The sequence below is a fragment of the Podarcis tiliguerta genome (genome assembly GCF_965153285.1).
Source record: "Podarcis tiliguerta genome assembly, chromosome: 1".
Classification (NCBI taxonomy): Eukaryota; Metazoa; Chordata; class Lepidosauria; order Squamata; family Lacertidae; genus Podarcis; species Podarcis tiliguerta.
This window is the reverse complement of record NC_139534.1, coordinates 90,491,753-90,518,461: the sequence shown is the minus strand read 5'-3', so window position 1 is coordinate 90,518,461 and position 26,709 is coordinate 90,491,753. Positions and strand designations below refer to the sequence as shown.

The following is a 26,709-nucleotide window of genomic DNA, read 5'->3' as shown; positions in this document are numbered from 1 at the left end:
TAGGATCCATGCATTCTTTATTTTTAATAATCAGATAAATACAGGGAAAATTGCAATAACCTATCAAAATGATATCTTAATTGGAAACGTGTTTTAAAAAGACTTATTCACATTCAGTTCAGGTTATATACAAACCAGTGTTTGGAAAAAACAAAAAACAAAATGCTAGTGTAAAATAATTCAATTCTACCCCATTTCCAGTATTCCCACTGACAGACCAATATTGTGAGATTAAAAAAATCACACCACTGTACAAATGCAAGTACTGTAGATTTCTTGATAATGGCCTTTACACATAGCTGCCAAAACAATTTACCAAAAAACCCTTAAATGTTCTTCATTCTAATCATCCTCTGTAATGTACCCCAATTATTTGTTTCTTTTACTACACCATAAAGCAACTGCTCTAACTGTAATATCAAGAGCTTGCAAGTCAAAGACATCCAGGATGTGCTTTGTACTTCAAGAAGATTCAGCTATTTTCAGCTTACTACAGCCCTTACAAGTTTGGTAACCATCAAGGTTGAATAAACTGCATTAACCCAACATTTCTAAATGGCACTTGAACTTACATGCCTCATTCTAAAATGCTACTATAATGTATGCTACAGACGCCTCTCCCATTTCTGTCGTCAATCTATTAATAAATTCCATTATATGGAAAAGACAGAGAAAATCCACATTCACAGTAGTACTCCTGTAACTCTTGCTTTGAATTTTCAAACTTCTGTTTACAAGCAATCCCCCTTAAAAGAGCCATGCAGAATTGCAGATACCAGAGCTCGCAATAGAACACTGACTTCTGTGTTAAGGTCAAATTTGATGGCCTGTTCAATAAGGAACTATATTCATATCTAACCAAACAGTACACTACAGTTGTCTTGTCTTTTGAAGGCTACTGTAATCTAATGTGTTCAAGTGAATTCAAATTACTGAATGACTTACTCCAGCCTGAGAAGCTGTTAGTACCTAGCAACCTCTTCTGGGTTTACAACTTTCCAAATGAATATTATATTAAATACACACGTCTCTTGTGTCCAAGTTTTGATTTTGGTTACTAAACCTAAACCATGTTAGTTGCTGCCACTGATTAAGAAACTGGCAGCAATGCAGTCAATTCTTTTAATATTTCACAAGATACAATTAGTGAGTGATCTTGTTTCAGACTCTTGTGCAACTTTTACTTCCTAGGTGCAAGCCAAGACCAAAAGAGATCACTTAGTTTACTTCAATTAAAGTTTACTGTATTCGATGCACTAGTTAATAAACACTTTCCATCTTGAGTTTTCTAACTTGAAGGTTAGACAACTAGCAAGTCAGAAAGAGGAATGTTGTCTTTTTAAATGGAGGGATTTATTTATTTTTACACAGAAGCCCATTCCACCATAGTCCTAACCTGTACAGACATAGGTTCCCCATTTCACTGAGGCCTAACAAACTTGGTGCAATTGATCTTAGCAGTGCCAAAACTAGTAGTGCGAGTCAATTCTAAGCAAGTTTCTCAGGGCCTCCTGAAATTCATGTAAAGACTTCTATTAGTTTCTGCGGGCGCTGACTAGTTTCTTTCTTTCTGTAGATAAACATCACATGTCAGATGACATCTCTGCACTGCTCTGCTAAGATGTAGATCTGGGGTATCAACTGTAGTATCAGACTTTGTCAATCTCCTTCTATAGGAATCACACTGACAGAGTCCCCCCCCCCCCCTGAATGTTCAAGTGAGGAACAATGTACAAATACAAACAAAACACCAACAGCTTATCATCTGACAATCAGTAGTTCATTTCAGATCCTATTCCTCAAATAATATTGGAAACAGAAAGCTGTTATTTACACAGCTTGCTCTGGCTTATCTCAGCCTGAGAGCCACAGTGAGTTTTTCCACATTATTAATGTTTATCCAAATTGAATTCGATAGGTAATTGTGAGCCGTTCAGTGTTACAGGATTAGGTAGGTAGGTACATCTCATTTCAATAGAGATGTTCTACTTTCTAGGTTGCAGCCTGGTGCATCTGACATTCTCAAGGGCACTCAAGTCGAGGCAATCGAAGAAGAAAGCCAACATAGCCAATATAGTCTTTGTGTAGGTTTTAGGTCTTTTTTTTCTAACATAACAGACACTTCTATACGAGTACTTCTGGAATGATTCTCAATGGAGAATACAAGTTTGTTTTTTAAATTACCCTACAAGTGGTTACCACAAGAATTTTTCTGGAATTATCCAATGGGTAGGCCAGAGGATGAACTTGTTTTGCATATAGACTTTGTCTGAAAAACCCATGTGTGACCAGCTCAGATGTAGTATTTTTCACATGTATGCTTTCACAGAGTTTGCTACATAACAGTCCTGTGGGGGTAAATGTTATGTGTCAGCCCTCAGTCTTATAAAATAAATATTTACTCTTTTTTACTTTTACAGTATAAACACATCCTATTTTACTAAATGATCCCAAGAAACGTTAAAAAAAAAGTCTGAGAAAACAAGATGGAATTCCAAAATTCACCACTCTGTTGAAAAGAAAACTATAAATGTTTTTGGTTGCAGTGTGTTTCATTGCTTTTCTACAGCTTTTCAAATCTCTCATTCTTCTATAGATTATAATGTTCATTATAATGCTGAAAGGACATTAAATATTCAGCATATTTTATGGGGGGATAGGGAGAAATATAGGATTAAAAATGTCTCAAAAACAAGGACCCCAACTCTGATCTCATGACGAACCTGTTGTAAATGGAATCCAATGAACACTTGGCAGCATAATCAGAAGGTATGTGTTTTGTGCCAAAGAATGCTAGAAATGTGCAAATTTGCACACAGGGTTTTGTGCCAGAATGATAATTAAGAATTTTTAAATTCAACACAAAACACACAGAATGACTTGCATGATTTTTTTTCTTTAGACAAGATATAAATCTTCTCATCCAAAGTCCAGTTACTGTTCTCCAGGTAACCCAGAGTGGAAGCCGGGATGCAAGGGTTGATGTTCCGGAGCCAGGCTGACTTCAAATGCTTCAGATATCTCAGTTTGATTTACCAGTTCCCTTTCTTTAGCATCACAACAATTCTCAGCACTCTTCAGCAGCGGGGTGGAGGTGGAATCGCTATGCTAAACAGAAGTGTTGCTGGTGAAAGCATAGGTATCTTGTACATAAGGTCCTTTCAAAGATGTATAACTCAAGTTTGCTGAAGACTTAATGTGCTATAACCCTTTCATTAAGAGACCCTTTTTGGAAAAAAGAAGAGAAGAAACCAGTAGTGCCCAGCACAGCGGCAGTTAAGAAATAGGGAAAAATCTTTGCTCCCTCCCATATTTGCTACAGTCGTTACAAATGTCCATGGGTGATCAACTCTGAGTGTGCTAGATATACAACTGATGGGACGCAAGCTGGTCCATAAAAGGTTGCACCAAGTTATCTGTGGCAAAATAGAAAACGAGCCCAAAGGTTATAGAGATTGGAAGAGCTGGTAAGGCCTTTTTAAAAATGGCAAGCAGCAAGAGGGTAAGGCACAGGCCCTGGGGAGGAAAAGACAAAAAAGTACACACAAATTAGACAGTGGAACTCTAACAAATACAAAATTCTGCAGGCTATGTTTGCCTGCTTCCTAGAAGCACTATTTGCACTGAATGTTCTACAGATGATTCACACACTTTATCTTGTTGAGTGAAAATCCAACATGGATATGGCCACCAGGTATTATCTGTTGGCAGATTCTGAGCTCAGCTTCCCTCAGTTAAACAGCAGAGCCCGCCTGCTCTTGGAATCTGCAGGGAGTAGAGGCTCTTTCAACTGATCATCAAAGTCCAGAGTGGCAAGCTGAAAAGCCTCATTTCCACCAGGCAGGTAGGTGTTGGTGGCTCAGCATCATGCAGAGAATTCGAATTGGGTATGCACATTCTTCACATAAACTACTGTATTTTTCACTCTATAAGACGTACCAGACCACAAGACGCACCTAGTTTTTGGAGGAGGAAAACAAGAAAAAAATATATTCTGAATCTCAGAAGCCAGAACAGCAAGAGGGATCGCTGTGCAGTGAAAGCAGCAATCCCTCTTGCTGTTCTGGCTTCTGGGATAGCTGCGCAACCTGCATTCGCTCTATAACACACACACACATTTCCCCTTACTTTTTAGGAGGGAAAAAGTGGGTCTTATAGAGCAAAAAATACGGTACATGCCAGGTTTGGAATCTATCACAATTCATCCACTGATTTTTGAGGGGGACAAAAGAAAGATAACACACATTTAAGAAGGGCTAATGAGGCTGCCTGACCGGCAAGGCAGACAAATAAATCCCACAGAATAGACCTCTGAAATGTGTACTCTAGAGCAGTGTTCCCCAACCTTGCGCCTCCAGCTGTTTTTGGACTACAACTCCCATCATCCCTCGCTAGCAAGACCAGTGGTCAAGGATGATGGGAATTGTAGTCCAAAAACAGCTGGAGGCCCAAGGTTGGGGAACACTGCTCTAGAGTCCCGATGCAGTAGTAATGACTTCACTTTGCTACTTAGAGTGAGACGGTAACATTGCTACCTTAATATTATACTCACAATTAAAATGGCTACAAAACAGGCTAGAGTTGTGTTCCAGTCTCCGCTGGCCGTCGCCGAGGCTTTGCCAACTAGGACACTGTAGAAAATGAAGTCCCCTAGGCCAAGCTTAACTCCCCCTGCCGAGGAAAAGGAGAAGAACTAAGCAATGGCACAAAATGACTCCTGTCATTCATCCCAGAAATCAAGGCCATCTTAAGCAGCTAAAAGTATTTTGGTTCTTCCTGCTGCCCTTCTCTTGGCGATATCACGGCAATGTGCCAAACGCTTGTTATATCATATCAAACAGATGTGACCTGAATAAATATGGTCAAGTCCCAGGATTTCAACTCCACTGAGTCAATTAAGAACCAAAACGGGGAGTTGGAAAAAGCAGAAACACAAAATTATTTCTTGGAAGCTTTATTTCTCAAGAAGATGAGTGAGTGCACATCACTAGAACGGAAATCGGGGGGGATGGACACTCAACAACATCCACATCAGCATATGCAAATTAAGTGTACAGCTTCAGACTGAGTGGAAACAGATGACCGAGAATCATATTGTAACTCACTCTACGTGGGGCTGCCCTTGAGACTGACCCAGAAACTCCAGCGGGTGCAGAATGCTGCAGCAAGACTCCTTACGGGGTCTTCGCTGCGAGATCACATTCACCCGGTGCTATACCAGCTGCACTGGCTCCCGGTGGAGTACAGGATCAGGTTTAAGGTGCTGGTTTTAACCTTTAAAGCCCTATACGGCCTAGGACCCTCGTACCTACGGGACCGCCTCTTCTGGTATGCCCCACAGAGAAACTTACGGTCTTCAAATAAAAACATCTTGAAGGTCCCAGGCTACAGAGAAGTTAGGCTGGCCTCAACTAGAGCCAGGGTTTTTTCGGCCGTGGCTCCGATCTGGTGGAACACTCTGTCACAAGAGACCAGGGCCCTGCGGGACTTGACATCTTTCCGCAGGGCCTGCAAGACAGAACTGTTCCACCAGGCCTTTGGCCAGGGCACAGCCTGACTCCCTCCATCGGCAATCTTCGCAGAGCTCTGGCCCAATGGTTGCCAGTGGCTTGAATTAATTAATTTTATAATGAATGATTTTAGACTGTTGTTTGTGCTGTACTTTTGTACTGTTTTATTGTTGTTAGCTGCCCTGAGCCTGGCTTCAGCTGGGGAGGGCAGGATATAAATAAAATTTATTATCATTATTATAGGGTAGAACTTGGAAAGGCGGTGGGGGGGGGACCTTTGGCCCTCAAGATATTGATGAATATAACCCCCATCTGCTTCAGCAAGCATGGCCAATGGCTAGGGATGATGGACGTTGCAATTCAACATCTGGAGGCCAAAGGTCGCCCACCCATGATGTAGAGAGGCAGACTGCAGCCTCTGACTTCACAGTAAGCTCAGTGATCTCCTTGCTTCCAAGAAGCTAAGGGAAATTGTAGTGGTAGGAGCTTAACAATGTGGTCAGGTACTACATTACTGCCTTCCTACATTACAAATACAGCCCGACATACCTCTATGCTTCTCCCCACACGTTTCCTAGTCATCTCCCTGCCATGTAAGTGGTATCATCAAGCGGGAAGTCCTTGACTGAAATTATGGCACATTCATCATGCATCTTATTTGATTACAACTTTCTGGTAAAAGACAACTTCAGTTCATAATTTCAGTTCATAATTTGCTCGGAGCTTGCAGTTTGTGCATAAAATGATAAGTTTGCTTGCTTGGAAGATTGCTTCAGTGCCTCGTGTCTCCTACAAAATTCTTATAATGATTTTTATAAAGTTACATGTGTCTAATTATGATGCAACCTTATAATTGAACCTATGTTTATGGTTTCTGTATGAGTTAGCTTTATTTTTTTAGGATAATCAGCAGCTTGGCAAGGTTTTTGGAATCATAACATTCAATTAACAGAAAACAGGAGGGCCTCTGTATTTTCATCCCATTCAATACAACTCAAGCAGTGCTCTGGTCCATGGGGTCACGAAGAGTCGGAAACGACTAAACGACTAAATAACAACAACAAAGTGAGCATATATTTATAGGGCAATGTTACTTACTTTCCTCTGGGTCTTCATCACTTGCTGGTGAATTACTGGGAAGATTCTGAACAGGTTGTCGCGATTCAGGGGTTGATTCATGATTCCCTATTCTACGATCTCGTTCCTGCACCCATTCCGGATTGAATCCTCCATCATCTGCCTCACTACTTGCATTCTGGCTCTGATTTGCTGTAACTGAAAAGAGAAAATGGGCTGAATCCAAAAAAATTATTGCATGAACAGAACAACCTCTGCTCATGTAACAGAGCTTCCACTCTGTGATCTTCAGATGAAGGGCAATATACAAATTTAATAAATAATAATTATAATAAAATACATTGTAGGATTAATTTTACAGTTGGAATCCAATGTTTTGGACATCTAAAAACATCGTGAAAACTATCTTTAACAGAATAGTACTTTATGTTTATGTCCTTGTTGTAACTGTTATTTAGGATTTTTGTTCCATGTCTGCAGGAGATATGGAGATGAAAGGAAAAGAGCATGGGATTCCAGAAGAATTAACATTATGTGTCATTACGCCAACTACCATTCCAGTACAGTTGTACCAATCACAGAAAGCAAAATTCTTTAATACAATTTCATAAAATCCTTGTACATGATGAGTAAAGTACTTTTTATTAGCAAAGGAGGGTCACTTGTAAGTTGGTAAGTCATTGTGAAAAGAACTAAACTAAGCAAAGATGAAAAAACCCACCTTGTTTATCGTAAGTGGAGTTTTTGGTGGCTGTCTTTTGAGATTCAGGATCTCCTTCAGCCATGTTCACCAGCCATATCATTGTTGCTATTGGAAAAATCAGAGATATCCTTCATTAACTGCTGCTACCTATTTTTAATTTTTTTAACTACACGTCAATTACAGGAAAGTATATTTTTAAGGTTTTTTTCTTCTTCCAGGGTTCCATTATGCCATTTGTAACTTCAGGAACCAGTGACTGGTTTTGTTTAACCCTTCTCCCCTCCCAATCCCTGCTGTAAACCTGGTGTTTAGATTGTAAGCCAGCAAGACGTTTCATCTGCTACTGAGCTTGAAGGGAAGCATAAAAATTATTTTAAATAAACAAATAAATAGAGCAAAAAATGGAAGACGACAGTAACCAGGCTGTTTTCTCTGTTTGTTAACTGCACAGCTACCATTAAATCACTTGCATGAGTAAATGAGTGCTGGAGAGGCTAGTTGTAAGTCCAGCTGATTAAAAAAACCCGTCTATTGCATAAAACTATAATGCAATCTTAATTTGAAACAAAATGTCAAAATCAAATAGAAGTATGATTAGGCTATTTATTTATTTTTTTAAAAAAGAAATTTGCCAGTACAAATGCATAGTAGACACCCATGGTAGAATCATTCGGATTAGTATAAAGAAATCAGATTGACTTAATCCAAATAGATAGGCACGTGTGTTTTATTTGTATAGTTTCGTAACCATAAAATCATTTGTACCGTTATCTGCATGAAATTGCAGGGTGTAACAATGTTCTACTTTCAATGTTGAACATTGGAATCCTTGAAAGGAATCATTGAAAGTTACATACAAATCAATGGGCAGAGATCTCCCAAATTTCTAAGATGAACTTTGTATTTTTCAGCTGTATCTTTATAAATGCTTGTAAACAGGGCCAGCCTTGGATCCACTGAAGAAAGATATAAATGCAGTAAGTTAATACTGCTAAAAACAATTAGAGGTGTTTTGACCAGGCCAAATCCTTTTTCTCTCTTTCCATTTTTAATTAAGGTAGAACATAATGTTCTTTTCATCTTGGGACATCCTACGCAGCACACGTTCCAAGCTCTTGAGCCAACAGCCGATCTGAGTCCCAAAGAAATGAAAACGCGACAACACAGCTGCACATCTAGCATCACACAACTTCAGCAGAAATCAGATGGATTTTTAATATCCATAGTTTGGGAGTAGGCTGCAGAATATAAAACTCAACTCTGTATACTTACATGAGTAAATGAGTGCTGGGAACAAAGTCTCATTTCTTTCTTGAGCGGTTTCAACTAGCATACGAAGAGGTCCTTTAGGACACAATACAGCAACCAGATCTGAAAGACACCAACACTGGGGTCAACACACACAGAAAAAACTCCTGTCCAGGAAAAAAACTAAACTTTAGCAATACAGTTTCTTAAAAGTGGAGATTGCTTACACCTCAGCAGTCACCGTAGGACACCAGGGTGGGTTGCAACAGTATAAAAATACCATATTAAAATCAGTAAAAATAAATTACATAAAAAGAGTAGGGTGAGTCCTAAAAACAGTTCCTCATTTGTGGAATGCTCTCCCCAGGGAGGTTTGCATGGCACCTTCATTATATATCTTTAGGCACCAGGCGAAAAGGTTTCTCTATAACCAGGCCTTTTGCTGATTAACATTCCACTGCCTTTTAAATGTGTTTTTTTTTGGGGGGGGGGCATAATCGGTTTGTTTTTGTTTTATTATATATTTTGTGTTCTCCTTTTGGATATTTATGTTGGGAACTGCTTTGTGATCTTTGGATGAAGGGCGATATACAAATTTGATAAATAATAGTAAAAACTGTGCCTCAGATGTCAAAGATCAGGTAAAGAGCTTAGTAAGCAGTTCAGTGCTCCTGCAGGAAGAAGTCTTACAGAAAATTTCAGGTTATGTGCTAGGATACTGCCTGTATATCTCTCCACATTGTGGACAAAATATTACAGTAACCAAATCTTCACAGGTCTCACAATTGTGAAGATAAAGTCTTATTTGATAAAATATATATGCAGCAACCAGAGTAATGTATCTGTTTATGAGCTTTCCAGTCTGATCATTTCTAAGTTCCCTCCATGGATACCGAAAAGTTCAGGCATCTTTATTAACTGACTTAACTAGTGAGGCAAGGCAGACTTAGCAAATGATCGCTGTCCTCCATTTCAATGTGGCCTCTGGGGCTTAAATCTATTCCTGCTCCGCCCTATGTGGCTGCTTCTGGCAGGCTTCAAAAACATGTTAGCACCTGGGCATTCAAAAGTTTTAGCTTACATATCAAAGAATAAAACTACCTTTACAACATGTACATGACACAGCCTATTCTCCAGGTTCTTTTTAAAATTGAACATTACATGGCTATCTCTAGAACTATGTAATTTTAAGACACTTAGACACTCTTTACCAAATTAAATGCCATCACTTTGTTTAGCAGCGCACACACACACACACCAGATGTGCCTGAAATTCAATAGTGTGAAAAACATCCACTCTTCCTGAACGAAACATCCTCACTTACAGTCTTACGCAGATGCAAATGTGTATTTCCACGTGACCTGGCAATTCTTTTCATATTCAGCATAGATGTTAATAACAGTTCTATAAATTGCCTTTATGCATAACAAACAAATTTTGAGTGCAGAATCTGAATGATGACAGAGTGTTATATGATGGTACTGTCAAATCTGCATAATCTTGTGACACGGAACATCTGTGTTTATGTGCAACCTTTGTTTCTGTACACCTTATGCAGAAGAACAAGAATGCTTTATAAAGGTCATTTGGATTTCCTGAACAAATACAATTTGAGGAGAAAGCATGTGACATTCACAAACCTGTTTTACACTGTGTGTATATCTCAAAAGGCTGCCAAGCTCCTGTTCCCACTTGAAAAAGGTAAAGCTTACATTTAAATGTGATCTGGCTCAAAAACTAGAGGTGTTTAGCATTAGCCAAAACCTGATGTAAGTATTCAAAAATTATGAATGGCAAAACCTGAGGAATCCTTCCCTTTACATCATACCTTGCTGTCTTGGGGGGAAACAAGAGTGCAAATAAAAAAATAATGACATGTTTGTTATACTTAAAAGTAGATTTTGTTCTAAACGCTTAACTAAAGTGATAAATGAACACTTTCCTACAGTAATTTATGTTTTAGTCGTTGGGGAATTTGGCTGCTCTTTGTGTTCTCTACTGTTCAGTGCTGCAAAGACATCACAATTCTCATCTCAGATCAAGCTTGGAAAGAAACTTGTCACATGGCTTGCGCAAATCTGCTCTTTCCCCCTTTTCTTTCTTTTTAGAATGAGAGCAACTTAACTTAAGAAAAGTCATGCTGGATCAGGCCAAAGGTAAATCTAGTCCAGCATCACCAAGGAGGAAGTATGTCATAAAAGATAAGACGGTATTAATTTATTAACTGCAAACTACGAAGAGTTGTTGTTACTAGATATTTTCCATAACATTTTTTTTTGTTATGAGATTTTTTGTTAAGAGATTCTTCTTAGGACTGGCTGCTATCAAGCAGCAAAATATGGAAAAGTTCTCGTTCTCTCTTTTTCAGAGGTCTTCTGAGTTTAGGTATTGAGAATGATATCTCTCTCCCATTAGCATCACCTATCTCATTTCACCAGAGACAGGCTGCCTTGAGGGCAAAGGATTGGGGAAAATAAATGCTTTGAAAATAAATTGTTCTTGTGATGGAATAGTCCACACACGGAAGAATAATCAAAGTATTCTACAGACTCACAGTATGATTTCTTAGACTTCAAAAGGACACAAGTAAAAGGGTCTGGTTCTTGATTCTAGTTTTCTAGGCATTAAATATAAAAGTGGAAAAAAGCAGAGTAAGTCAATGTTGTTCCTAGTAAAAGATGTGTTTGAAGGATCTTACCGTACACTGAAATCACTGCCAAGATGAGCCAGGCAGTCCATTCAGGGAGGTATTTGATAAATACCAGGGCCATTAGAGCACTTATCATAATGAGATAGGCTTGCTGGAGCCGGAGAGGGCCTTTCCAGTGAATGCAGATCATTCCCACCACTCCAAAGTTCCAGATCATGAGCGCTATGGTAAAGTAGTCCATGGCAACGTTGTAAGTCTTAAAAACCTCCCTATTGGACACACACACAAGATTAAGAGAAAAACTTGTTACGCAAAGAATGGTGGAGAAGAAACAGCAACCGTCAACCCTGCAAATTATGTTTGCATTTTGTGCAGCAAGCTCAAAGTTTCTTCTTCATTTCCTAGCCTAGATTTAAAGCTTAGGGGTGGGGAATTCATTTAGAAGAAACACAGGATTCAAGTTTCATTTCAAATGTGGTGTCATGCTTTTAGGCTCGCTTGTGCATCACATTGTTTTATTGCCTTTTACCTCCTTCTAATCTCCGTAACTGGAAAAATAATCACAACAGTGAGACATGTAAGTGTTCTACACTATAACTGAACACCATTCACTCGTGTTCCAGAGAAGAGTTCTTCAATTCTGGGTCTCCAAATGTTCCTAGTTCCTACCAAGCCCAGCCAGCTTAGCCTATGGTCTAGGACACGGGTCAGCAAACTTTTTCAGCAGGGTCCACTGTCCCTCAGACATTGTGGCAGGCCAGACTATTTTTTTTTTTGGGGGGGGGGGGGGAATGAACGAATTCCTATGCCCCACAAATAACCCAGAGATGCATTTTAAATAAAAGCACACATTCTACTCATATAAAAACATGCTGACTCCTGGGCCGTCCACGGGCCAGATTTAGAAGGCGATTAGGCCGGATCCAGCCCCCGGGCCTTAGTTTGACTACCCATGGTCTAAGATAATGTGACTTGCAACATATCTAGGGACCCAAGGTTGAATATCTCTATTTTAGTCTTGATTGAGAAGCACACTCTTCTACAGCTCAGACTACAAGACTTAGAGAATTAAGAATCCTTAGTTCCTCGCTGTGAGGAATGTCCAAGGAAAAATACACAAAGCTTTGCAGTGCTGCACCCGTGGTATTCTTTACTCCAGATGTACTTCAATATTTATTTTTTACAAGGGGTAAAGACTTTACAAGCCAACAAAAATTTGCTAATCCTCTTACTTACTAACATTTCTAAAGGTCAAAATACTTGTAAACTTACCCTAAGTAAATGAATGAGAAAAAGAAAAGCAAGAAGAGTGAAGAAACGATGAGCCACCCATGGATCACCTGAAAACACAAAAAACAACAGTATAATTTTACTATACACAAGGAATATAATAATGAAAATTGAAGCCCGTTTTTCTGGAATTTTCTTCTTCTTTTTACATACACCTAAACTACTAATAAAAAAGAAAACTGTCATTTGTTCGTCAATAAGACAAGAACCTGGTTCACGTCACAGGTGATTGGCTCCTTCTGGGGTTTTTTAGCTGAGTGTGTGTGGCAACTAAGCCAAGGTTTGGCTTAACGTGCTATAGGGAGATGGTTATACTTGACAGAGTGGAGTACATATATATTCCACAGTAAAATGTGTTCATTTCATAAGTGCATGCAGTCCATGACAAAGGGAGGGAGAACCAGCATTATGGACAAATAAAGACTACAAGACGTCCAAATAACCTGTTACAGGATTGGGCTGGTGGTTTGGATGATGCCTGTGGGTCCCTTCCAAGTCTGTGATGATGTATCTGTTAGGTTGGAATCTAACAGAGGGAACCACTGAACCGGTCAAGCCAGTCTCTCTGTAAGATTAGCTGGGCTTGGAAGCACCCTTCAGCTACACAAGGCAAGAGTGACCATACTGCTATAGAGACAAATGCGTGGGCCTTTGCCCCCTGGCTGAACGTTACATCATCCTAGGAGTACAAGATCAAGGAAAACATAAGTAAAGAGTGAGCCCTTTGTCTGGTCTGAAGCTAGAGGAGGAAGCTGGAGAGACACAGCAGCTTGACCTGCTTTGTGTGCTGAATCCAGAACTATGACTTTGGTGACCCTCCCCCTCCCCCTCCAACCTAGACTGTTAATGCTCTGAGCCCTTCCATCTTATTCTCATGTAGTATATATGTATAAATAAAGCAACATATCCCAAAGACACCACAGTCCCCATTGACCTTCATTCCAAGAAAACTAAAGCCTGGGTAAGCATTGGGACCCCTGGAGTCTCTTACCGATCAGAGATTGGAGTGCATGCAACAAAACCATTCTCTAATAGGTTGGGGTGGGGTTGTTGTTTTTTGCACATTTCCATATTATTCCCAGCTTTTAAAGGGTGCTTTAATTTAATTCAATATTTATTCTTTCCCTGAAAACAGGCCCACTAAATTAAAGTCAAAAATACACATTAGTTGCCAATTTAGATATTCATAACTATCCTTATCTATATTGAAATATCGAAAAAACAGCTATCTTTATTATTATCATCCTGTGCTGCTCTATCACAGTTGATCTTTAGCTTAGGCACTGTTTTAGCAACAATTTTGGCTCTTTGTATGCTGAAAGTATTCCAGGTATGCTACTAGAAACAATGAGACAGACATGCTGAAGGCTTCAATAATAGCCTCGATACAGTAAGAGTAAACCTGAGCTCACCTTATAGCACCTGTACTTATAAAGCACAACCAGGAGTATGGTCATGATAATGATGACGCTAATCATAATGGCAGCATTGAGAATAGAATTCAGAGCCCTTTGTCCAACTGTTTCTGTATCTTCCGTGAATGGGGTGTAGATGCTGCAATAGAATACAGATAAAAAGTAAAAGGTGAAGTTTGTGCAATATGAATGTGTTCTTAAACTGTGGTAAGTTTTTGACTAAGCGCAAGAGACCAACCCTAGGGAGAGTTCAACAAATAAGCAAGCACATACAGTACATACTCTGAGCCATAATTCTTCTAAATACGGTAGAACCTTGGTTCTCGAACTTAATCTGTTCTGGAAGTCAGTTCAACTCCCGAAACGTTCGAAAACCAAGGCACGCCTTCCAATTGGCACTGGCGCTCCAGAAAAAATAGCCAATAGCCGCATCAGATGTTTGGCTTTTGAAAAACATTCGAAAACCGGAACACTTACTTCCGGGATTTTGGCATTCGGGAGCTGATTTGTTCGTCAACTAAGCCGTTCGAGAACCAAGGTTCCACTGTAATGCCTTTATGTCCACACCATCTAGTGGATATGGAATGAATTACAATTTAATATTTCATTCACTTGTGAACAAAACCAAAGGCAGACACAGGAAATACGTTGCAGTCAGAAAGCTTACTTTTTGTAGTGAGGTTAATAAAAGATTACCATGCTAAAAAAAAAACCCTTAAGACTGAGGACTTGAGCATATAGAATAAAAACTTGGGTTATTTATCTATAAAGTACTAGGTGCAACTTGACTTTACATGGGAATGCAACAATAGGAGCAATGTTGCATGTCATTATAAAATGAGAAACCTCAAGTTATCCTTTGGTTCGCAGAATGTTACTGAAGGTATAACTAGATGTAACAGTGTACAGTATTATAATATGGGTCATTTAAAGTGGGGCCTGGGTCCAGAATGATCTAAAGAAGAGAAGTGGGAGGAAGAAGCAGCTTAATCCTTCCCCTCCAAAACTGCCTCCACCCCCCCCCCCGGTTGCTTTTCTCCTGGTAGACCTCATTTCTAGTCTCAGAGCATGGCTGGGAGAAAAGCAGCTAGAGGAAGGGTCCCCCCCCCCCCAAAGAAAGCACAACCAAGGGAGCATTTGTCTCCTGCTTCCTGTTTGCTCACTGTATGACTGTGAAAGACTGGTGTAATGGCAGAACACAAAAAGGGGTAGATATCAGAGGACATCAGAGCAAAAAAGAAAAATAATAATACATACAGCTGTCCATCCTTCCGCGTATAAAAGCTGACAGACTTGATGGTTGCAACAACTACCACCATACAAAGCGTGACTGGTGCAAACAGCATAATCACATGCTTTGCCCCGTATTTCAGCGTCAGCTCTTCTTCATCGTCGTCATCATCTTGTTCCACCACTTGCCGAGTGCTGTGCTGTGGCTGCCCGTTAGAGGCCGAACCGGGATTATCGTTGCCTCTTCGATCGCTGCTTTCATTACGCCGTCTTTCAACGTTGTCATTCTACAAACGTAATTTTAAAAATCCCAGATCCATAAGCACCTGCATGCAACATGTATATTCCATGTTGTAATCGTAAAGGGCAGAGCTCAGTGAGTAGTCTGGCGGCATTTGATGCTGCAGCACTGCTGAAGCTAAGTGGGCGTGGGCCCCGCCTGTGCCCAGACAGGACATCGCCAGAAGCCCCATGAAGTTGCCGGTTAGAGGGATAATAAAATTATATTACTAAAGGGCAACATGTGAAATAAAAGAAAGATTCAGCTGAAAGGATCTAAAGACCAGCACAGCATCTAATATACAGGGGCAATTAACGATAACAGTCACACTGTAAGAAAAAGAAGTGATAAATGGTAAAGGTGCACTTGTAGATGAAGCAGAAAGAAAGCATGTTAGGCAGGGCAGTTAGTGTTACAATCCTCAGGGGTAATTATGCTAATTAGACAGATATCAGTTACCTGTATTCAGTTAATTAGTATACCATTTCTACATATGCGACAAATGCCAAAGTTCATTTACCTCAATAATTTTGTCTACAATATTCTTACTTGATATTGCTATTTACTAATGTGCCAAAAATAAAAAATAAAAAATGAATCAGCTCTTGGGGGAAAGAGCTTTGGTAAATTTCAACCTATTAGTCTCCTCATTCCCCAACATTTTCCCATCACTTTTCTATCTGAAGCTTCTTTACAACCTGAAGAGATATAAAAACGTTTTAAAATCTGCAATTTACATTCAGTATTTTAACAAGGAACGCACAAGCACATGAGGATTCATGTGCTTTTTACTGATACACATCTTTTCCTTCTGCTAGGGCATTTAGTAAGTAGCAGCCTCTCCTTCTGCCACAGCACCTTTCCCTTAAGAAGAGCTTCATGGCATAAAGTTGAGGCTTTGAAATAATATGGCTGTGTCAGATAGTCTTCCGATTTGGTTTTTGGATAGAACGTAATGCATTTGGATTCGAGTCCCAAAGTATTTCCTAAAAAATATATGCAGAAATGTTTCCCCACCCCCTTCTTTATGCCAATGTTTGCACTCTGCTGTACCATTTACCAAGTCTGCTGTACCATTTTCTTTCTTTACTCACAGCACTGATTCCCGCCCTCAATTAGTCATACAGTGACAGCAAATTAGGGATGATGTAATGAACAGGATGACATCATGAAGATACAATATCAATTTTGGCTAGAGGCTGATATCATTCCGAACTGAAATGTTGCCATGACCCTGAGACAAAGATTTCCCCCAGCCTTTTTGATACAATTACAAAATATAAAATAAATTAAACTGGGAGATGAGTGTGCTTTTCAATGTTGCCAAAAATGACATTGAGAAGTGCCTCCCTTTTGGCTGAACAGTATGCAAAAGTGCTGCACCTTCTGGTCTGGGAAAGGTAATACTCTAGAGCAAGGCGGGAACAGAGGAAGTAGGAAAACAGGAAGCAGATATAAGCAAGAAGACTTCAAAAATTTCCAAGATTTTCATTTCCTTCCTTTGGTGTACTTATATTAGGTATGGTGTCAGTGTAGCAACCAGTTTTGTGAATAAATAATAAACTCCAATGCTGTGCTAGAGGGTCCAAGGTAAAATCTATGTCCTCAACAGCAGTAACAAAGTAGGACTTATCCTTTGTTCCCGTAAGTGCAACTGTATCCATTCCTACACTTTTGCTTTTTAATTGCAAAGGGAACACAGGCCAATTATGAAAGGGTGTTGGAAATAAACAAGTACGGCATTACCACAAGACATGAGCAGGTACAAGAGCAGTAATACCTATGCTTATGAGATTGTGGAGGTTGGCAGCGGTGGCATAAAAACATAAAACATTAGCTTGTATGCTGTTGTAGCATTCAAACGTAATACACCATATGAAATAATTTCAATTTAGAGAGGAAAAAATATCTCCCAAAAGCCGCAACATTATAGCGTAATAAAAGAATACAGATCACAGGAATACACATCACAACCACACCCATGATCCTAAATTTCCCCTCCTGGTGAGAGTCAAGTGCATCACATTTTTATTTAAAGAAACTGAAAATAACTGTTCAAAGAAACATCTTTGGCCTTTACTTTGGAAGGGAAAAAAAGTGCAGTATGAAGTACAATTCAAAGACACTTGCAAGTGAATATTGATGACTGCTTCCTACAGGGAGTTAATTTTCACAGGCTGTATGAACTAAATAGTTTTTGTATCAGTTTTTCTAAAGGGTGGCATGATGGGTTTTGGCCACAAGTACACAAAGACGGAAAAAAGACATTATGACATGGTTCTTACTCCAAGTAAGAACTGTGCTGAGGGTTGCAATTCAGAACAGAAGATAAAGTAATGCACAACAGTGAAACCTGCAGGCATATCTGAGCAAAGATGCATTTTATGACACTGGGGATTGTGTCATATTTGTTGCACTTTGTTCCAGTACAGACAAAACACAAATCCCTACCTGATTAGCATTAAACAGATCACAGGTCAGAGGTGCCACCTGCAGTGGGAGCAAAGGAACAGATTCCTCAGTTTCATCAGCCATTATGGAAGTAAAGCCTTGAAAGAGGTTTGAACCAGACCCTTGTACTTCTGGTGTGTGGGCAAGAATGACTGTATATCTTCAAGGTGAATGAGTAATACCAAAGATAAACAGCAGCCTTGGCAACTATCAAAAAAAAGAGTTAAATATCAAACCCAAGCAATAGTCCCAAAGGTGCAGAACTGGGACGTGCGAACTTCCTGAACTAGGTCAGTGCCTTTTCACCCAACTGGAAATGCAGAAGGCAGCTCCAGGAAAGAGATATGATGGTGTGTAGGGTTTGAAAATTTTGCCAAATTTTGGACTTCCACTGACTCTTCAATTACTGAGGATTCTATGTAGGAGGAGCCTTGGTTTCTGCAAGGAGTCAGTGCAGTAAGTGAACCTTTTAGAGGGGAAACCTTTTTCCAACTACGGCTCTTACCATAAATGGTTATCAAGTAGCATGTGAAAATGGCAATATTTGAAACACAGATTCTGGGTCATTCATTACAAATGAATGTGTTTACTATCTCTTAAGATGCAAGAGATTTTCAGGGAAACTTGAAAAACTTGTATCAGGAGTTGGGTGAACTAATGCTGAGAAACCTTCACATTCAATATGGAAACTTCTGGGAGGTCTGCTTGGCACTAAGGTTTCAAAAAGATGTTCAAAGCATTGGAACTCATGTTGAAAAGCAATGAACTGGTAAGGTATTACAAGTGTCTGTGATCTTTGTAAGGAAATTAGGGAGAAATAATATTTTTTAAATGATGCTGTTCCTGCATGCTGATCCTGCGTATACCTGCCAAGTTAACATCATCTGGACTGGCCACTCAGAATGGGAACCATACCTATGCATTTATTTTAATAAAAAATACTGAAATTTCCACTTTTATGGCACAAGCTGTTTAAGATTTTGTAAATGATACTGAAATAATACTGGTTCAAAATGTCTTACAAATTCTTCACAAATGTCAGTTTCTGTTTGGCCCCTCATTGTTCAGCACATGCTATGGTATTTCTGTAAAAGCCCCATTCTGAATGAATATAGTAGAACACAGTTAAAGCAATAAAAGACGTGACTTTTCCTGCATAATGTATTGCAACATTATTGGTAAAGCTAATGACCAAATTGCCCATGAAGCCTTATGAGTTCTAAAATTTCACTGAGGATCAGGACACAGAGACAAGGTCCAGAATTTAGCAGTGACCTGATGAAACAGCTGAAGCTTTGAATGAGTAAGCTACATGACCAGAAGAGATGACGCTCATGTGACTTAAGATGTAAAATCCTCTCTTGGCTTCCTTGACAGCTTGTGGGGCTCCAAAACTGGCCCAAGCTGCCTGCAATTGCATATGGTTTGAACTGCCATAAATTTAACAAGGTAGAAAGTCCCAAAGTCAAGACTTCAAAGCATCTTGCAAGGTAGTATTATACAAAGCCCCCATCCCACATTTTAGCATTGGATTCCAAAGCATATCCCTTCCTGAATCAAGAAATCAGAAAGGGGTTTGCATGTAATTCTGCCAAACTGAGTAGGTTTTAACATTAACTCATAAGGTGATGAGCAGGGAGTTAAGTGACAAGTGACATCAGCTGATGAGCTGGAGGGTATGGTTTGGAGAAAATGGCCCCACAGCCCACACTAATTTGGACGTAAGGCTAAGTCAGATACTATGGTTTGTTTCTACCTATGTAGCAGAAGTGGGTAAGAGCAAAACATCCAGTACTGATATGTTGACCATAAACCATTAACTATGGTTTACTGTGACAGGTGAACAAGGCCAGTAATTCTGAATAGGAACTAGATCATGCAGCTTTCTAGTGAATTCAGATCTTCAGAAACTTTGATTGCATAAGGCCTTTTTCATTTATTTTATTTAAAAGATAACCCACTTTGCAGGCTACATTGCCCTCACAATGTGATTTACAAGACAAGGGTTTAAAGCAAGAAGTTTTCCAGAGTTACCTCATCAGTCATCTGCTTTTGAGCCCAGACTGTGGTTCTTTATCAGACAAGTGAGATTGGAAGAGTATGTTGCAAATACAGAGGATACTACAAGTACAAAACTTCAAGCAGATGCCACAACACAGTATGCAGTGCCAATGTCTTAAAGTGTGATACATCAGTTGCACCATTAAATTAGCATTATATGTATTAAGAGAAGAAAAAGAAGGAACAGAGCCTCCTCCGTAGTGGCGCCCTGTCTGTGGAACACCCTTTGCTTACAATCAGCACCAATGCTATCCTCATGTTGGCACCAGGTTAAGGGTTATTTCTTTTCTCAGACGTTTTTTTTTTTTGCTTGATGGTATATTTTAACAGTACTGTTTATTTTATTATTTAGGTGGCTGTTTTTACTTTTTGTTCTGTGCTCCGCCCTGATATCAGTACAGACAAATGGCAGGTTGTAAATATTTTAAGAAAACATAAACAAATAAATCCTAATGTTCACACAGCAAAAAAATAAATAAATCTGTACTGTCTATAAAAACTAAGCAGTACAGTGGAACCTTGGTTCCTGAATGGCTTAGTTGCTGAACAAATTGGTTCCCGAACACCGCAAACCTGGAAGTAAGTGTTCCGGTTTGCGAACGCTTTTCAGATGCCAAATATACGATGCGGCTTCCACTTGAGTGCAGGAAGCTCCTGCAGCCAATCGGAAGCTGCACCTTGGTTTTCGAACAGTTTCGGGAGTCAAACGGACTCCCGGAACAGATTAAGTTTGAGAACCAAGGTACCACTGTATACAATCTGATAACTTAATAAATCAAAGTTAAAGAGTTTACTGGTCACTGCTTTCTAAAGTAGTATAAAGTGCATGCGGTGTGAAAGATTTAGCAAAGAATGAAACAGGATTCCCCCCCCCCCTTAAATGCATTTATATTATTTTTATTATTATTTACATTGGTATCCTGTCTTTCCTCCAAGGGCTGAAGACAGCACACATGACTTTTTAATCTACAAAACCACTTTATAATGGTAGGTTAGGCTAAGTGATAGTGACTGCACAAAGATCACCCAATTAGTTTATGGCCAAGCATGGATTTGAACCTGGTCTTCTCACTCCTAGTCCAACACTCTAGCCCAGGCACAGGCAAACTCGGCCCTCCAAATGTTTTGGGACTATAATTCCCATCACCCTGACCACTGGTCCTGTTAGCTAGGGATGATAGGAGTTGTAGTCTCAAAACATCTGGAGGGCCGTGTTTGCCTATGCCTGCTCTAAGCACTTCACTACACCTGCTAAATGTTGCTTTCTTCATGACATTCAAGATTACAAGACCCATTCAACAAACACAAGAGGCTTTACACAATCTTTCTGCATTTTGTAACACAGCTACCATATGTAGTTTATAATCTGGCATGTGAAAAAAAAGTCCTTACGTACAGTATTGGTCTGATGGTTGTCAGGCAAGTTCTCTCTCAGCTGCCCACGCTGGACTTGGGATAAGTGTGCAGATAGTTCTGCCATTGGAACTTGGTACTCCACAAATGCTCCTTCTTCTTGAGATACTGCAACTGTAATTTTTTTAAAAAGAGAGAGTCTGAAATCCTTTGTTATCTTACCCTGAACTGAAATGATGTTCTTGCTTTAAGCTGTTGGCTTTCAAGAGAAGAGTGAAGGGAAAAGTAACTGAATGCAAGTACACTGCTGCCTGACCATCTAACTATTTCCATACCATTGTTAGGTGATCTGTTGTTCACCATGGAGTCATTTGTTCTTCCTGACCTGGGTGGGTACTCCCTCCCATTTTGGAGATAAATGTGGTTCGTATATCTGCACTGATGTTAAAAAGCTAACAATAGGTAACACAAACCAGTTTCTAACCATTGGGTTGAAAATGGTTGTTTGTCACTCCCTATGGTTAATTTAGACATCGAGCAGAGACAGTGCTAACCACAGCTGGCCACAAGACTGAGGAATGCTCACACAAGATGAGCCTGTGAACCCACAGAACACACTCAATTCTCTCTAAACCATGGCTAGAAAGTTGAGCAGTGTTTATGCTTGGAGCAGGCCAATGAACCCCTGAAAACTAAATGGTGATAGTGCTCAAGGCAGGAACATGTGCCAAAGTTCCACATTGCTAAAAGGAAATTACTTCTAAGCCTTAGCTGACTGCAACATAGAAACATGGAACTGATGGGAAGTAAGGGATACAGATTCAAATGTGACAGCCATTCAAGATTTCTAACTGTTATATAAAAACAATGCAAACACCTCCTCTGAAAACCAATTAGAATAATATGTACACAATAAGATCTAATACTGATATATGGCAATTCCGAAAAATCAAAAGGATGGGAGAAATCTTAGTTTTAGACACATAAAAGAAAGAATGGAAGACGAGCCAATTAGCTCTACTGGGTGCAACATTATTACAAAAAAAAAAAAAAAGTTTTGCAAAACCAGAGCCAAGAGAACTGTTTCTTAAACTTCCAAATACACACTGTCTACACACTAGCGTTCTTAAACCTATGGCGAATGCAATTATTCAAATAATAACTTGATAACACACTAATTAGTTGAAATCAGTCACCCAGGTCTCTTTACTATACCACTGGGACACAATCTACTCTGCCCTTCCATCCTTTTCTTTGGATAAGATCGTTAAAGAATCAAGCATAGGTCTGTAGGAAATCACATAAAAAGGTAGGATATAACCAATAGAGACAAGGGAAATTTTCAACCCTTTAGACTTATTTATTCTATACAGTGGTACCTCGGGATGCGAACAGGATCCGTTCCAGAGCCCCGTTCGCATCCAGAAGCAAACGTAACTAGCGATGGCATGTCTGCGCACGCGCACGTCGCTTTTCGCCGCTTCTGCGCATGCGTGTGACATCATTTTAAGCATCTGTGCATGCACGAGCGGTGAAACACAGAAGTAACGCACTCCGTTACTTCCGGGTTGCTGCGGAGCGCAACTCGAACATGCTCAACATGAAGCATATTCAACCCGAGGTATGACTGTACACTGAAAAATACTGTTTCAATAATGTGCCTGCTATGAGATTTAAAATAAAAGATAGCTACAGAGTTCACTGGCAGAAACACTTCATTATCATCATGAACAGATGCTCCAACAAGGCTTTGGGGATGCAATCAAGAATGATGGTTTCTATACTTTCCACCCTGGTGGCAAGATTGGTAGGCTAGCTGATGTGTATAATGGTAATCCTTCTTCTACTGACAAGTTTGGCCAAGCTCCACCTGAAGAATGTCTAGAATAAATAATTGCATAGCTCAGACAGTTGATCATTGCTTTCACCTTCACCGAAAACTGCTTAAGATTTCAGTGTTCACTCTGTTCTGACTTTATTCTATGAGACATACACACATGGAATATTATTAACTGTCCAGTAGGACAGCATTAAACAATCACAGAGAAAAATTAAAATATATAGTCATAGCATCTATTGTTGTTTATTCGAGTTTGTAGTCTATTAATCAAGTCTAAGGAAGCAATGTTTGAGTACTAGTATACTGTTATTATAGTTTACTAAGAGAGCTAAATAAGACTCCATACTTATTTCTCCACAGCCATTTATCAGTGAAGGAATGCAATAATGGGAAAAGTCAGATATTTGAACACCATATGTAGTAATAAATGAGCAACATCTATTAGTAGACAGTTAACTTTTTTTCTGGTTTGGTATTCTTGCAGTTAGCATTGCCAGTTATTATTTTGATAAAAATCGATAGAATGGAGGAGTGAATGTGGGAGGTGGAGAATATTATAAAGGAAGGATGTTGCAAATGCTTATGAAAACACAGAGTCCATAATTTTCTTCACATTTGTTAATGAAATAAATTATATACTTTACTCAGACTGATTCTTTGAAAGAAGTGTTGGTACTCTCTTCTGTAGTATTTCCACTGAACTTTCATAAACTATGTGGAAGCAACCTAGAAGCCTCTGACTACAAGGGATGCATGTATTAATTATTAAGAAATATCTCACATGTGGACAAAGTGGATTTTAGAAGTTACTGCATGCATGGCACAATGAATGAGAATTAAACTTTAAAGGAAACAAACTAGAATGATTGGAGGGAACTGAGAAATGAAGCTGGTTTAAAAACAGGAAGAAAGTGCATGACAGGTTGTAAATAGGATTAAAATTATATTAATGCTTTATTATTTCAGGTAGAGATGATCTGTTCTTAAACAGGAACATTTCGCTGGATGCTTATTTTTCAGCACAGAGATGCTTTACAACACAAGACTAGTACAGACACAACCTTGTTATCTGATCAACTCCAGTACCGAAACCTATGTCCCCACTGTGGAAGGATGTGTGGATCCAGAATTGGCATCCACAAGTCACTTATGGACTCACTGTTAAAACCGTGTTCATGGAATACAATCTTACTCAGCTACGAGTGATTGCCAAAGAAGTAGTAGTAGTAGTTTTCTGTTGTAACATTAAGGGTTGCTGTATTTATTTTAGATGTTAATCTGCATATTAGCAATATTCTATTATCAATTTTATGTTGTGGATGCTCTACTATTATTGTGACTCACCCTGAGATTATTTTTACAATGAAGAGAGCACTATAATTTTTGGAAATTAATCACAGTTAAGCAGTCAGGAGTGGACCACAGGACTGAATCCTTCCTCCTTTCTAGAACACAAATTTGTCTTGCTGGACCTAGTTGTGCTTAGCTGCTACAGATAGCAACGACTAGCACCCTCCTTAACAGAGGATTTCAAACTAGCTTCAAGTGACAACAAATTATTATGTTAGCAGTGACATTAATCATGGTTGGAACTAACCAAGGTTCCTGTGCAGTGTTCTCTTAACAGACATTATTTGATTGGAAACCACTGAAACAAAATGACAGGAAAACATAATCCATTGCTTAGCAACCAATCAATTCATGAACAGTCTAGACAGATTATGATAGTCCTGCCAACTTTTTTGAAATGTGATAGTAATAGCAATTAGAAGGAGCTGTGGCCAATTCAAAAGCACTAAAAAGGAATCCTGTGCATTACCTCATTTTCATTTGTTTCCAAGAGTGCTTAGAATATTACTTACTTGGCTTCCTTGGAGGAAGGATTACTTACTAACTATACCCCAGTTACACTCCTGGGTTCCATATTTCCATTGTCAATGCCAATTAGAACCCTACTTTACATATGATAAATATGCAAATAAATAAGGGAAAGTCCAACTTTCTACTATCTGGACTATACAAATGATTTACACTTACTATTTTCAATTTTTAATATGGTTAGACTTTTTTTTAAAAAAGGTCTTATACCATCCAAGTTATCTACAACTCTCTCCTATCAGATAATCTCCTCAAAACTCAATAAAGGGGGGTGGATTAGCAAAGCAGACCTAAGACCAAATTTCATCAGTACAGCCAATCAGAAATATGTGCATCACCGCTTATTTCTGCATCTCACTGATAAGCACCAGTTTAGAGGCTTCAAGACCTCTGGTGGAAAGCGAAAAAGAACTGGCTAACATACTTCAAAAGGAGCACTTAGTCTTTATTCTGAAATAAGTCAGAAAACAACTGGACACAAACAACAGTCCAGTACTATCGTAACACTGTGCCAAAGGAAAAAGCACCTTTTGGGGGGAAAACTCAGAAGAGAACTTTCAACAGACGAAAGATTTCCCCATTACCACATCCCCATGATGACATAAGCTCCAAGTTTCCGCATTCTGTACAACTATAAAAGACACAGAGGGTAAAAATCAACTAAGCTTTACTCAGAGTAGGCTCAGTGAAATTAATGAACGCAACTAATCCCATCAATTCCAGTAGTCTCCGAGTAAAACTTGCCACTCAGAGCTTCTAAAGCCTCTGCTAGCATACCAAGTCCATTCTGCCTATACTGTAGGCTCAAAATCACTTAAGGTCGCGCGATCCTACGCACATTTACCCGGGAATAAATCCCATTAAACCTCTCCATTCTGAAGGAAATCAGCCCTGAGTGCTCACTGGAAGGACAGATCGTGAAGCTGAGGCTCCAATACTTTGGCCACCTCATGAGAAGAGAAGACTCCCTGGAAAAGACCCTGATGTTGGGAAAGACTGAGGGCACAAGGAGGAGGGGACGACAGAGGACGAGATGGCTACTAATATGAATTTGACCAAACTGCGGGAGGCAGTGGAAGAGAGGAGTGCCTGGCGTGCTCTGGGGTCACGAAGAGTCGGACACGACTAAACAACAAACTTAACGAGGCTTACTAATGAGTAGACACGCCTAGGAGTGCCCTTTAATTCAGATTTCAACACACTTCCGACCCGGACTGGAGGTCCGCGGGAGTGGCTGGAGGAGACCCGCCCTCTTTCCGGGGCATTTCCACCCACGAAGGGAAGGCGGGGAGGTGGGATTCCAGCCCGTATTGTTTAAAGTGTCTGAAGCCAGGAGGAGGTTTCGTGGGGGGAGGGGCATCCTTTCTGATCTGAGACAAAGAGGGACACGGAGGTGTGAGGGAAGGCTGGCGCCCGAGTCCCATGTCTCCCCTCGGAAACGCTCGTGTGAGGAAGGGGCGAGAGGAGGGGGGACGTGACGAGGAGAAGGGGAAGGGCCCCCATCCCCCCGAAAGAGGAGCCCCGCTTCCTTTCCCCCTCACGGGCCTGCTTTCTTCGTCGCGCTCGTCGCAGCTCCCCGCCCCTGGCCCACCTCTCCTTACCTGTCCCCCCTCGGAGCCGGTCCCACCGGTTTGTTTTCTTCCCGGCCCGAATTCACAGCACAACCCCCTCCCTCCCACCCCCTCCTCCCGCGACACGCACGGCGCTTCCGGCCGAAGCCCC

The 26,709-nt window shown here is 40.0% G+C and overlaps 1 protein-coding gene and 1 long non-coding RNA gene across 4 annotated transcripts; one reads left to right on the top strand and one right to left on the bottom strand.

Annotated features, from left to right (window-relative positions):
* Window positions 1-26,709, bottom strand: PSEN1 (presenilin 1). 3 transcript variants are annotated; one of them, XR_014501895.1, is made up of 12 exons: window positions 26,589-26,697; window positions 21,313-21,443; window positions 15,152-15,411; window positions 13,892-14,033; window positions 12,462-12,529; window positions 11,238-11,458; window positions 8,563-8,661; window positions 7,309-7,395; window positions 6,609-6,785; window positions 4,466-4,671; window positions 4,176-4,323; window positions 1-3,909 (listed from the first exon to the last, which is right to left on the bottom strand). XR_014501895.1 is itself a non-coding variant. In XM_083398862.1 (12 exons), the coding sequence occupies exons 2-12, from the start codon at window positions 21,394-21,396 to the stop codon at window positions 3,361-3,363; spliced, it is 1,452 nt and encodes a 483-aa protein (XP_083254988.1). In that variant the 5' UTR covers window positions 21,397-21,443; window positions 26,589-26,709; the 3' UTR covers window positions 1-3,360. The 3 variants fall into 3 exon arrangements, 2 of the variants coding, with proteins under 2 accessions (XP_083254988.1, XP_083254989.1); XM_083398862.1 differs by lacking the exon at window positions 4,176-4,323 and adding an exon at window positions 17,856-17,894 and having other exon boundaries at window positions 1-3,516; window positions 4,553-4,671; window positions 26,589-26,709; XM_083398863.1 differs by lacking the exon at window positions 4,176-4,323 and having other exon boundaries at window positions 1-3,516; window positions 4,553-4,671; window positions 26,589-26,709.
* LOC310658000 lies at window positions 9,040-20,396 on the top strand. The gene is made up of 2 exons (XR_014502076.1): window positions 9,040-13,289; window positions 13,436-20,396. It is a non-coding gene; the product is annotated as an uncharacterized lncRNA (long non-coding RNA).

Coding starts and splice junctions, on each gene's coding strand:
- PSEN1 (XM_083398862.1), bottom strand. CDS start 21,396: ATGGCAGAACTATCTGCACACTTATCCCAAGTCCAGCGTGGGCAGCTG. Junction 15,412..17,855: donor ATCTGTTTAATGCTAATCAG/GTAGGGATTTGT, acceptor TTACGTTTGTAG/AATGACAACGTTGAAAGACG. Junction 6,786..7,308: donor CTCCACTTACGATAAACAAG/GTGGGTTTTTTC, acceptor TTCTCTTTTCAG/TTACAGCAAATCAGAGCCAG.